General features: G+C 44.4%; 1 protein-coding gene across 2 annotated transcripts in view; it reads right to left on the bottom strand.

Annotated features, from left to right (window-relative positions):
- PTPRT (protein tyrosine phosphatase receptor type T) overlaps nt 1–13,237 on the bottom strand; it is a 1,065,023-nt gene that overhangs the window by 80,012 nt on the left and 971,774 nt on the right. For both annotated transcript variants that reach the window (XM_029221736.1, XM_029221738.1), the window contains one exon: nt 8,256–8,446. In XM_029221736.1, coding sequence (XP_029077569.1) covers nt 8,256–8,446 — 191 coding nt within the window. The remainder of the gene's footprint in view (nt 1–8,255; nt 8,447–13,237) is intronic.

The following is a 13,237-nucleotide window of genomic DNA, read 5'->3' as shown; positions in this document are numbered from 1 at the left end:
TCCTCACATGCCTCCATGGGCATCGGATGTGACCGGGAGCAAGTACAGCAGGTGAGGGGAAGGGTCTGTGGGCACAAGCAGGGCACGTGCAGGGGACTCCACGGGCCTCCTCAGACCAGCGTCTCAACCTTGAAAGTACATGAGAGTCCTCTGGAGAGCTTAAGAGATACTGATCCCTGGATCCCACTTCCAGAGATTCTGATTTAATTGGTCTGAAGGATGGCCCGGGTGTTGGTGTTTTTAGAACTTCACTGGGTTATTCTAATGTGCAGTCAAGACTGAAAGCCTCTAAGACTCAGATCTGTATGGGAAGTGCAGTTAATTTGCCTTAGGCCTCCTTGAGTTCTTAGGAACCCAAGGTCCCTGGTCAATCACGGTGGCTAGGACTTGAGACATAACTACGGGGGTGGTAGCCCCAGAGAGTGGGGTCCAGTGGAGCTACAGGTGGGATGGGAGATCCAGCTGGCCTGGACAATTGGTTCCCACTGAGACTCCCAACGTATCATGGACAGAAGCACTCTTTGGATCACTCTGACCAATGTCTTCACGCCCATTGCATAAATATGAAAATGGAGGCCCAGACAGGGGGAGTAACTGGCTCAAGGTCACCCAGATAGTTAATGAAAGAGACAGGACTTAAATCTAGGCATTTTGACTCTCAATTCGGGACCATTCATGCATTATTTCAAGTCACCGAACTTAAAATATATGCATTGAGAGGTTCAAGTTTACATGCTAAAGAGAGCAAGCTGATTTTATGGCTCGACATGAAAGAATGTGTGTGGGCTTGTCTAGGTTCGGGGCACAGTCTCCAGGTTCAGGCAAACCCATATTTTCCTTGAATTACTGTCCCAGCCCCCTACCTGCCTCTGATCTCCCTGTTCTGATCTACGACAAATAGTTGCATCTAAAAGGCGAATCCAAAGTGGCTGTATCAATTCACATTCCCACCAACAGTGCAAGAGGGTTCCCTTTTCTCCACATCCTCTCCAGCATTTATTGTTTCTAGATTTTTTGATGATGGCCATTCTGACTGGTGTGAGATGATATCTCATTGTAGTTCTGATTTGCATTTCTCTAATGATTAATGATGTTGAGCATTCTTTTATGTGTCTGTTGGCAATCTGTATATCTTCTTTGGAGAAATGTCTATTTAGGTCTTCTGCCCATTTTTGGATTGGGTTGTTTGTTTTTTTGTTATTGAGCTGCATGAGCTGCTCGTAAATTTTGGAGATTAATCCTTTGTCAGTTGCTTCATTTGCAAATATTTTCTCCCATTTTGAGGGTTGTCTTTTGCTCTTGTTTATGGTTTCCTTTGCTGTGCAAAAGCTTTTAAGTTTCATTAGGTCCCATTTGTTTATTTTTGGTTTTATTTCCATTTCTCTAGGAGGTGGGTCAGAAAGGATCTTGCTGTGATTTATGTCATAGAGGGTTCTGCCTATGTTTTCCTCTAAGAGTTTGATAGTGTCTGGCCTTACATTTAGGTCTTTAATCCATTTTGAGCTTATTTTTGCGTATGGTGTTAGGGAGTGTTCTAATTTCATTCTCTCACATGTAGCTGTCCAGTTTTCCCAGCACCACTTATTGAAGAGGCTGTCCTTTCTCCACTGTATATTCTTGCCTCCCTTACCAAAGATAAGGTGACCATATGTGTGTGGGTTTATCTCTGGGCTTTCTATCCTGTTCCATTGATCAATATTTCTGTTTTTGTGCCAGTACCATACTGTCTTGATTATCCTACTGGGCATATACCCTGAGAAAACCATAATTCAAAAAGAGTCATGTACCAAAATGTTCATTGCAGCTCTATTTACAATAGCCAGGACATGGAAGCAACCTAAGTGTCCAACAACAGATGAATGGATAAAGAAGATGTGGCACATATATACAATGGAATATTACTCAGCCATAAAAAGAAATGAAATTGAGTTATTTGTAGTGAGGTGGATAGACCTAGCGTCTGTCATATAGAGTGAAGTAAGTCAGAAAGAGAAAAACAAATACTGTATGCTTACACATATATATGGAATCTAAAAAAAAAAAAAAGGTCATAAAGAACCTAGGGGCAAGACGGGAATATAGACGCAGACCTACTAGAGAATGGACCTGAGGATATGGGGAGGGGGAAGGGTAAGCTGGGACAAAGTGAGAGAGTGGCATGGACATATATACACTACCAAACGTAAAATAGATAGCTAGTGGGAAGCAGCCGCATAGCACAGGGAGACTAGCTCGGTGCTTTGTGACCACCTAGAGGGGTGGGATAGGGAGGGTGAGAGGGAGGGAGACGCAAGAGGGAGGAGATATGGGAACATATGTATATGTATACCCGATTCACTTTGTTATAAAGCAGAAATTAACACACCATTGTAAAGCAATTATACTCCAATAAAGATGTTAAAAAATAAAATAAAATAAAAGCAAATCCAGCTTTAAAAAATCCTGCTCCCTTCAATGGCTCCCCATTGCTCCTGGAATAAAGTCCAAATCCCCTTGCCCACACCCCATGCCTGCCCCTACTAACAATTTCAGCCCCATCTCCTTCTTTGCTCCCTCCTATTTCTCAAGCTTTGGCTTAGGCTTTATGTCTTCCAGAAAGCCACTGGCTATCCATCCTCAGGCTAGGCTTAATGCATCCCACCTCCAAGGGCTCTGATAGCACTCTGGGGATACCTCTACTGTGACATTTTGCCAAACAGTGAAATAGTTTACATGTGCATCTCGAAGAATAAGCTCTAAGCTCCCCAGAAGACAAGGACTCTATCTTGTCTCCTCAGTTTCTAGAGTCCAGTACAATGCCCGGTCTATGAAAAGTGCTCTGACATCTCACAGTTGAAATTCTGTGTTTTTAATATCATCTATGTGTCAATGGCTCCCAAAGTTTTCTCCCCAGTCCAGGCTTCTTTCCCAAATTCCAGACTCATATATCCAGCTACCTACTTTCCATCTCCACTGAGATATCTAATAGACATCTTAGTTCAAAATCAAACTCCCCATTCCTTCCTTATCCCCAAGTCTGTTTCACCTGCAGCCTTCCCATCTCCACTGGTGGCAACTCCATCCTTCCAGTGGCTTGGGTAATAGCCTTGAAGTCACCCTTGATTCCTCTCTTTCTCTCCCAGGCCACATGTAATGTGTTAGAAAATCCTGTTGGCTCTATCTTTAAAATACATTCAGAATCCAGCCACCTCTCTCCACCGCCGCTGCCACATCCCGGGTGAGTCAGCACTGTCTCTCTGCTGGGTCACTGCAGTGGGCTCGCAACTGGTTTCCCTGCTTTTACCCTTTCCTCCCTCTGTCAATTCTCCACAGAGCAACAAGAATCAATCTTTCAAAATAATGTCAGAAAATTATCACTTGTCTTCTCAAAACGCTGCAGTGGTTTTTCATTTCATTCAGAGTAAAAGCCAAAGTCCCTATAATGACTTATAAGGCACTATACGATCAGGCCCCCTTTATTTCTCCAGTTGCACCTTCTATTACTTTTCTTTCTTGTTCACTGGACTCACACCACACTTGACCTCCTTGTACATGCCAGATATATTACTCCCTTGATCTTGACTCTTTTCCTCCAGATACTTTCCAGCATGTCTCTGCTCAAATCTCATATTCTAATTAAAGACTGCCCTTTCAGCCTGTTTAATACTGGAACTCCTTCACCTCATGTCCCTGGAATATACCATCTCCCTTCCTTGCGCTTCTCTTTCATTTCCCATGGTACTTACTTGTGGAAGACTGTATTATCCACAGATTATATTTTCCACTACTCCTGTTCTGTATTCTCTCTTAGAATCTTGCAGCTACACCTCCCTTCATCAAGAGATGGAGTCTAATTCCCCTCCCCCAGAATGTAGGCAGGTGTTGTTTGCGTATAACCAATATAAGGTGGTTGGAGCGATGCTGTGTGGCGTCCAACTGTAGGTAACAAGGGGTGACGCACTTCCCACCTTGTTAGCTAGCGGGCTCACCGGCAGAGCTCTGCGCCACCATGTAAGAAGTTCAGCGATCCCGAGGCAACCATGCTGTGAGAAAGCCCAGGCCACCGGAAGAGGCTGAGTGTAGGTGTTCCAGCTGGCAATCCCAGCTGAGATCCCAGCTGTTAGCTATCTGAGTGAGGACACTTTCAGATCTTCAGTCCCAAGCCTTAGAGCATTCCCAGTCAAGGCTTTAGACATCATGGAAGAGAGACAGACTATCCCTGTTGTACCCTGTCCAAATGCCTGACCCACAGAATCAGTGAGCACAATAAACTGGCTGTTCTACGTCACTAAGATCTGGGGTAGCTTGTAACACAGCAAACAGTGTTTTTCACTGTCTAACATACTATATTATTTACTAACATATTACATTAGGTAAGTTATTGTAAAATAACTTCCTTATCTTTAAGTCTATTGTTTATCTTGGGTTTCCTCTGCTAGAACACAGGCTTCACAAGGGCATGTATCTTTGTCCATTTTTGCTCTCTGTTGTATCCCAAATACCTCGAACAGTTCTTAGAAATAGTAACTACTCAGTAAATATTTAATGAACAAATTTGTAAGTGATTGTACAACTTAAGTGAATTTTATAAGACACAGCTTGCTATAGCTGAGAGGTCCCTTATATGTCAACTTGTCAAATCCACTAATTTGTATGAAAAAAATGATCAGGGTGGGCGAGTGACAGGCAACGGAGCACATGGCGTGTGGGTTTGATAGTAGGATTGAAGACCCAGGAATCATGTATCTACAATAGGAAACAGTCTTCAAGTAGATTTGTGATTCTTTGTTCAGTATGTAGATTCCAGACATCACAGGAGGCTTGATGATCAAAGCAATATCCAGCTATAGTCTAAGGAAGTGGAAAGACAGTGTGGAAAGACACCTATGAAGTAATGTTTTCCATTTAACCTCTAGTTAATCAGGAAATGCTGTTAACTAGAAGCTAAGCATTCAAGCTAACTGATTAATATAACTTGAACTAACTGAGGGCAAGTCTAGTCTACTTAATGATATTTATGCTTGAAGTTCAAATGATGGAACAACATTTACTGTTTTCTCTCTCAGAAATAAAAGCAGTTCATTTCCATGCTAGAAAATTTGGAAAATGTAAAAAGGCACAAAAAAAATAAATGAAAAAAAAAATCAATCCAAATCCCACCACATAAGTATGGATACCTTTAAAAGATATCATTCTGGAAGGAAATGCACCAAAGTCGTCAAATGTATTTGTATTTCTGTTTTCAAATCTTAGATCGCAAGTTCTTAGAACAGTGTTTCTCAGGCTTTGACTACTTGGCCCCCTTTCTGATAAGCCACACATGTCCCTTAATGCTATTTGAAACTTTAAAACAAATTAAATATTATGACTAATAATTTATTAAACCTTCATGATATTGAATACGACTTTACAAACAACACACCTTCTCCTGACATTCACTTACCACACAGGTCTACACAAGTGAGTGTGAGCACACACACATGCCCCCCCCCCCCACCATACTTTAAGGCGTTGGGATTGAGGCTGGAGAGAGATGGGCCCCAGGCTGAGCAGCTGCAAACAGTCTCCTGTAGACGCTTCGAAATAAAGATAATGACAGGAGCAGAGCCCTGCTTGAGTAAAAGATAAGGCGAGCACATTTTTCTCATTCCTATGGTCAAGGAGACATCCTAGACCACACATGTGCAGAAAAGATACTCAGGGGTCAAAGGTGAGAGGGGGCGCCAGCCCATAATATGTCCCAACCTCCCAGAAACCCTCACGCTAGAATTCATCTTGGCTGAAAGATGCGCGTGCACATTGGGCAGGGCCCTGAGTCAGGCCAAATATGGGCACGAGCAAGATGACTGGCCAGAGGGAACGTGGAAAACTGCCCTCACATAAGCAATTTTAGCCACACCCCCTACTGGGCACGACTCACTGAGTCTGCCTGTGTGTACTTCCACACGTACTTTGCTTCTAATAAACATTTTATCTGCTTCATAATCTCTGTCTCTTTGCTGAATTCTTTTTTCAAAGAAGGACCGAGGTCCAGCCGCTGGACCCCACGGCCCACTGAGATCAGGATCATTTAACCAACCTCCTAGGAAATAAGGCCCAGGGATGTGAGGTGATGAGACCGTCACCTGCAATTCTTATCCCAGTATCCTCCCAAAATTTATAGATTGAGTATATGAAAAACACTATTTTTTTTCTTTTTTTTTTTTTGTGGTACGTGGGCCTCTCACTGTTGTGGCCTCTCCCGTTGCAGAGCACAGGCTCCGGACGCACAGGCTCAGCGGCCACGGCTCACGGGCCCAGCCACTCTGCGGCACGTGGGATCTTCCCGGACAGGGGCACGAACCCGTGTCCCCTGCATCGGCAGGCAGACTCTCAACCACTGCGCCACCAGGGAAGCCCGAAAAATACTATTTTACTTAGACTGTATTTGAAATTAACTGCTGGGGACAGGAAGAAAGACACAGATGTAGAGAATGGACTTGAGGACATGGGGAGGGGGAAGGGTAAGCTGGGATGAAGTGAGAGAGTGGCATGGACATATATACACTACCAAATGTAAAACAGGTAGCTAGTGGGAAGCAGCTTCATAGCACAGGGAGATCAGCTCTGTGCTTTGTGACCACCTAGGGGGGTGGGATGGGGGGGTGGGAGGGAGTTGCAAGAGGGAGGGGATATGGGGATATATGTATACATATAGCTGATTCACTTTGTAATACAGCAGAAACTAACACACCATTGTAAAACAATGACACTCCAATAAAGATGTTAAAACAAAAAAACCAAACCAAAACAAAAGAAGTTAACTGCTGGTTCTCCTGAGCCGGTAATTACTCATGTCCATTGACATAAACGTTTTTGTTTGCATTAACTGTGTCAAACGTTCTCCTTGCTACCATGTTTTATACTCTCAAAGTTTTAGGACCAGACAGGCCCTTAGTAATCACCTATCCAAACTCTTCATTCAACTGATAAAGAACTTTAAAACTCAGGTAGCAAAACGACAGGCCACACAGCTTGTTGTACTGGAATCTGGATGTCTGGATACCCCCTACCGCCAAATTTAGCACAATTTCATGACCTCACACAACTTCTGAAATATTGCTTTGTAAGCTCTTTCTCAGAATACAGTCTGAGAGATAAACTTAGTCTGCAGTATCAAGAATTCCAAATGTGTAGCATCTGAGTCAATGCATTTTCACTGCACACAGTGAAACTGAACCCAGCATATCTGGGCCACAGGATGGATGTGAGAAAAAAAAAAAAAACAACACCACCACCACCACAACAACAACAAAACCTAGTGCAACTAACTCAGAACCTGGCACACAGCAAATGCTCAAAAGATATTTTGGGAAGGATGGAGGAGAGGTAGAGAGAGGAAAGGAAAAGAGAAGAAAGAGATGCTTGGCTCCAAAGCCGCCTGCAGCTGGATTCCGACAGGCTCAGGAGGGATGCAAAATTCCTCTTGGGGGCCAGGTACTCTTTAGTGCAGGAAAACATCTTAATGAGTTTTTCCTTCTACGTTTTGTTTGTAAAAGGTGAGGCCTAAAGGGCAAGGAGTGAAACAAAAGGAGTGAGATAAAGATAGCTATAACTGTTCTGCATAATAAAGTAGAGGGAGTGGAGTTCTTTTCCTGGCTGCTATAAAAAGGAGGAGAAAAAAAAAGGGAAAATTTTAGGACACTAAAAGGAACTTTGGGGAAGGAAGTGGATAGAGACCTGTCTGGTGACCAGAACCTCACCTCAGGAGGACTTGTATTCAGGTACTTCCTGTACTCGGCTGCAATCCTTCTGTGATTCCCTAAACCTTAGTAACAACTGCTACTCACGAATCCTTGGCATTAGAGGCTCGCTGGGGAGGAAGGTAAGGGATGTCCAAGGCTGGGGCTGCGGAGCAGGTACCGAGAGAGGGAGGACAGCAGTCACCAGATGCGATATTGACTTGGGGGTGTTGAAAACACAACAGAAGCATGACCATGAGGCAAGAGGTGACCAGGAGCAAGCAGGCCTGCTGAAAATCACTGGCAGGGGTGATCTGCTGGCTTTTCTACAACATGTGGGATGGGGGCTGGAGCCATTCTATTGATATCTTCCCATTGCAGGCAGGTGTGACTCTAAACTGATGCAGTAGGTCTGGGTGGGCCTGAGATGGTGCATTTCCAGCAGGCTCCCAGGTGGTGTTGACGCTGCTGAACCCGGGACCATACTTTGAGTACCTTTAGTACCCACGAAGCCTCTGTGCCCATCAGGCAGTTTCCCGCAGGCTGGTCTCTTACCTCATATTCCTCCTTGAACCCGTAGCCCTGGCCTCTCTTCATCTGAGTGATGTGCTGGAGCAGGTCAGCCACCCGGATGGCGGGCTGGAACTGGTCCCGGGGATAGCTCATCTCCACGGGGTCGCAGGCCCGGTAGGGGTGAGTCTGGATCGTGAGGGTGGGCTGGGACAACTCCCCACGGCTGCCATCTGCTTCAAAAAGAAGGAGGGAGAACAGACCATCACCTATAGGAGTTTTGTCCTCTGTCCTCTGTACCTCCCCTAGGTTGCCCTCAGGAGGGCAGAGGGAACTAACTCAGGACTCAGCTGATCAGGGAACTGCAGAAAGAATAAAGAAACACGGTTTCCCTGGTGTGGCTGTGGCGGTAGATTTAAACATGAAAACAACAAACAAACCAGTGACACAATAACCCTTGGCTCGTTTCTACTTCAAGGGTGCATCTTGATGGAGTAAAGACAGGGTTCCAGGTTGGCTGTCATCTCCTGCCTGTTTCTGTCCTTCCTTCAGGCTTGTCAGGGTGGTCTCAGCCAATCCAGGCCAATTCCAGAACCAGTGAGAAGCCAGGCAGGATGCATACTAGGAGCACCCTCCTGTTGAGGAAGCAGACTACCTGGAATCGTCTCTGGTGCCTGCCTGCAGGTGAGGAGAGCCTCAGGTTCCTGGAGATCAGAGCCATGTGTCTGCTTCCGGTCCATTTGCCTGCATCCCCGTGTGACCTGGTTTCTCTACTAGTTTGTTTCCTTTGGGTCATACACTGGGAGGAATTGCAGCCAGTCTTGGATCCGCAGTAGATAGCAGGGACCCTGACCCTCTCAGCTGCTCTCCAGCTATGGGCTCTGCAACAATGATCACCTTCTGCCTACTGTCTAGTTTCCCCAGAATTTAACACTCTTAATCCAGGAGTGATGCTGAATCTACCTTGCAGGTGGGGAAGTCTGAGCCTCCTCCTTCAGTCCTGACAGCTACTTCTCCCAGGCCTGGGTCCTACGCCTCATGTCCTTCATACATCTATCCTTGGTATAAGATCTATAATCTTGCCTGATAATAATCTTTAGACACACTGAATTGTGTTAACTGCTCCCTACTAGTTGGGCCACTCTCAAAACTGATGCCTGCTTAGGTTGGAATTTGAATTCCTCTGTTCCCCTTAGACCAGTAAAACCACTTTCTTACCCTATGAACTCCCTGCCAGCCATACACTGTCGAACTTTCAGGGCCAGTTCGTCTTACCCAGAACCGTTCAGGCTTGGTCTCCCCAACCTCCTCCCAAAGACATGGACAGTCTATGCTCTAGACCCTCCTGTTTGTGGCATGCAGAAGATGAGCACTGCCAGATCTGATGTGTCTCACCCAGGTGTTTTCAGGCACTGCAAGGGACCAAGGCAGACCCCACGGGGCCTATGCCACACTCGTTCCCTGGGAGTTCTAGCATACATTCCTCATTTTCTGCAACTTGTCTTTTCAAAATCCACGTATCTTTCAGCTTGTTTCTGTCTGTCGCAATAATCCATCAAACACTGATTCTGTATGTAAAAGTGAACTTTCCTCCTATGTGATAGCATGAGCAAAACTCTTCCTAGTAAGGAAGGATTGCCAACAGAAGGATCTAGAATATATAGGTTTATGCACCAGGAAGAAGGGCCTAGGTGAGATGTAAGCACAAGTTTTCTGACAAGCATGAGAAAAATACTGCTTACTTTTCTCCTGGGATTTGAGGTAACAGGTAACACGTCTTCACTGGCGTTGCTTAAACATAGAGCTGGCAAATGTAGGCACAGCTTCCCTTCTCCATCACACCCTTGTGATCAGGAGTTAGATTTACTGAGACCCCACTCTGTTCCAGGGACTCTGGTAGACACTGGAAATGCACAGAATACAGGTTTCACCCTCAAGGCTGGGTGGTCTAGTAGGGTAGACAGACAAGAAGAACCACTGGAAGCATGAGCGGAGAAGCTGGAAAAGCCAAGCACATCTAGGTAAAGGGCAAGGAAGATATGATGGAGTGGAGGTAGAGGGTGGAAATATGATGGGGGTAAAGCCGTGAGACACGGTGTGAGGTCAGCCTAGAAAGGTGTGAATGTCTAAGAATCTTCAAGCCAGTGGGAAACCACTGAAGGATTTTCAGAAGACTCCTCGTTAAAGACTCATGCTATTTCTTGTAGACGTCCCAGCTGCCATGGATCTGAGGCCTCCTTCCAGTGAATATCACTCATGGGGATGGAGAAAAAAGGAGCACTTGAGTTTGCTTCTCTAGATGCTGCACTTCACGATTCCCAGGACAGGATGAACCGGAGTGAATGCCTGGAGCTCTGTGAGTGTCTCCCACCTAAGCCACTATCATATATGGTGACAGGTATCTTCAGAGACCCACGGGCCTGGGACCTGGGCTGCCTGGGAGACCAGTTGCCTGGCAGAGATAGGCTCCTTAGGAAAGAGCATCTGACAACTTCTGTGAGATGCCAAGTGTTCCCAAAACCAAATAGCTACCAATATGGATATTTTCCTCTAAACACATTGCTAGACAGACTGTAAACTTGGTGTCAGCAAAACCAACACTGGAATGGAAAACAAACGTGTCTGAAATTTAGCAACTTGTGTTGCTGTAACATTTGTTAACAATGTCAGTGCTGGTGCTAATGATGCTATGAAGACTCAGAACCAAGGGAGTTTCAAGGTTTATTAATTCAACTAGTTGGACTCCCTTTTCCAATGTATCTTACTTCACCTATTCCCTATTAACCCCTGATAATGCAGAAGTGATGCCTTTTATCACACCCCATTTCACCAGACTCACTATACTTAATTTTCCATCATTAGGTTTAATGAAAACCCAATTTCACAACTCACTTCTCTCAGGAACCTACAAGTAATGCTACATTTTTATCAGCCCCAATTAAAAATCGTTACGATGTTCCTTTTCGAGAGGGAGCCTTAAAACTAATGTGTGATTCTGCTGCTAATTCAACAAGGGTGCTGGAATCCACATGCTGCTCGTAAAATGTAACTCAAACCAGCTGGCCCAGGGAGAGAACGTTTTTCATTTTTCTCCTCACCAGACCCTTAATTTTCATGCCATTTCAACTGCTCATTTATAGGCCTTACATGTTTATTTATCACATAATAATATTTTGGATTTCTTTTGCACCTTTTCTATAGCTGTTGTCTAAGGCTGTGAATTCCCCAGCAACGTGTCTTGTTGCTACCCGTGAAGGGCTGCTAGCGCGAGCAGAGGGATCATGGTGCCGTGTATGAGATGCCAGGTCACCACCGTCCCTCTGATTTCCTCTTTTCTGTCTCTCTGCCAGTCGCTCTTCCTTCTTCCTTGGGAACCCGGCTTTGACATTCTCTTCCTTTTTTATCCCCCTGCTACCAATCCATTAGAGATCTCCCACTAGCAACAGCCACATATGTCCAATCACTTGCTAGGAACTGCCACTCCAGCCGGTTAACAAATATTTACTGAGTACCTATAGTGTACAAAGCACAGTGTTAGATATAAGTACAGACAGGAGGGTGGAGGAAAGTGTGTTCAGAGGGTGATACGCTGCCACAGCCCTTGCAGGAGAGAAGAGGAGATAAGATGTGCATAAACATGTCTGACAAAGGTGGAACAGATGGGCTCCAGGAGGTGGGAGGATAACGTGTTGCAGAGTTAGGCACCGTGGGAAACATCGCCCAAGCTTTAGGCATTCACGCCCCACTTCTGTCGTTTTTGCCATCACTGTGTACAACCTGTACCAGCTCTGTCCAATAGAACTCTCCACAATGACGGAAATGGTCTGCATCTGTGCTGTGCAATATGGTAGCCACTGAACACATGTGACTACTGAGTGTGTGAAATGCGGCTAATGTGATGGGCAAACTGCATTTTACACTTTGCTTAATTTTAATTCACTTAAATTTAAATGTACACATGTGGCTTATGGTTACTATACTAGGAAGCACAGATCTAGAGAAAGAGACAGAGAAAGGGAGAGCATTCTGGAGTTACACAGGGAGTAAAGAGGTCCAGTGGAAATATAACATGGACCACGTATGTAAATTAAAATTTTCTTATAGCAACGTTAAATAAGGTAAAAAAGGAACAAGTGAAACTAATTGCAATAAGAAATTCTGTTTAACCCAATACATCGAAATGATATTTCAACATAGAGTTGGTATAAAATTATTAATGATATATTTGACGTTCTTTATTCATACTCAGGCTTTGAAATCCAATGTGCATCTTATAAAGCATTTCAACTCAGACCAGCCATATTTCCAGTGCTTAACACCACATATGGTTAAGTGGCTATAGTATTAGACAGGGCGGGTGTACATCCAGTGCCAAATCAAGTTCTAAAGAGAGCTGACTTCGAGATAGAGTGAACTCGAAAAGACACTGATCTAGTGTAAGACAGCTCCAGCACAGCACCGCCCAACAGAACTTCATATGACGATGGAAGTGCTCCGTATCTGCACATTCAATATGGTAGCCACTAGTCACCTATGACTGTCAAGCACTTGAAATGTGGCTAGTGGGACTGAGGAACTGAATTTTTACTTTAACCCAATTTCAATTAATTTAAACATAGACAGTCACCTGTGACCAGTGGCTACTGCACTGAAGAGTGCGTATCTATATAGTCATGTCTTCAAAGTTTTTCTTTAAATCTATTTTCAACCATTGTTTTACTTTATCTCATTAAAAATGACGGTGAAATAGAAAATCATGGGTGTGATATGCTAGCTCTGACTTAAACTAAGATTAGGTGTATACAGACTTGTGACCTTCGAGAAAGAGTAGATTCACATACCCCCATCTCATATCCCCTCAGGAATGTTGAATAGTGCATATCTATATAGGAATTACCTTTTCTCCCTGTCTTAAACCTGACCAACTCCATAGGGTTGAACTTGTAAAACTAATAGTTAAGTAGAATGCCATCCCACTGTGCCACATTCTACGGAACTGAAATGGACATTATACAATTGACATTATA

The sequence above is a fragment of the Monodon monoceros genome, unplaced genomic scaffold (assembly GCF_005190385.1).
Source record: "Monodon monoceros isolate NGI ecotype Baffin Bay Population unplaced genomic scaffold, NGI_Narwhal_1 Super_Scaffold_13, whole genome shotgun sequence".
Classification (NCBI taxonomy): domain Eukaryota; kingdom Metazoa; phylum Chordata; class Mammalia; order Artiodactyla; family Monodontidae; genus Monodon; species Monodon monoceros.
The sequence above is the reverse complement of the archived record's forward strand: the minus strand, read 5'-3'. Positions and strand labels throughout refer to the sequence as shown.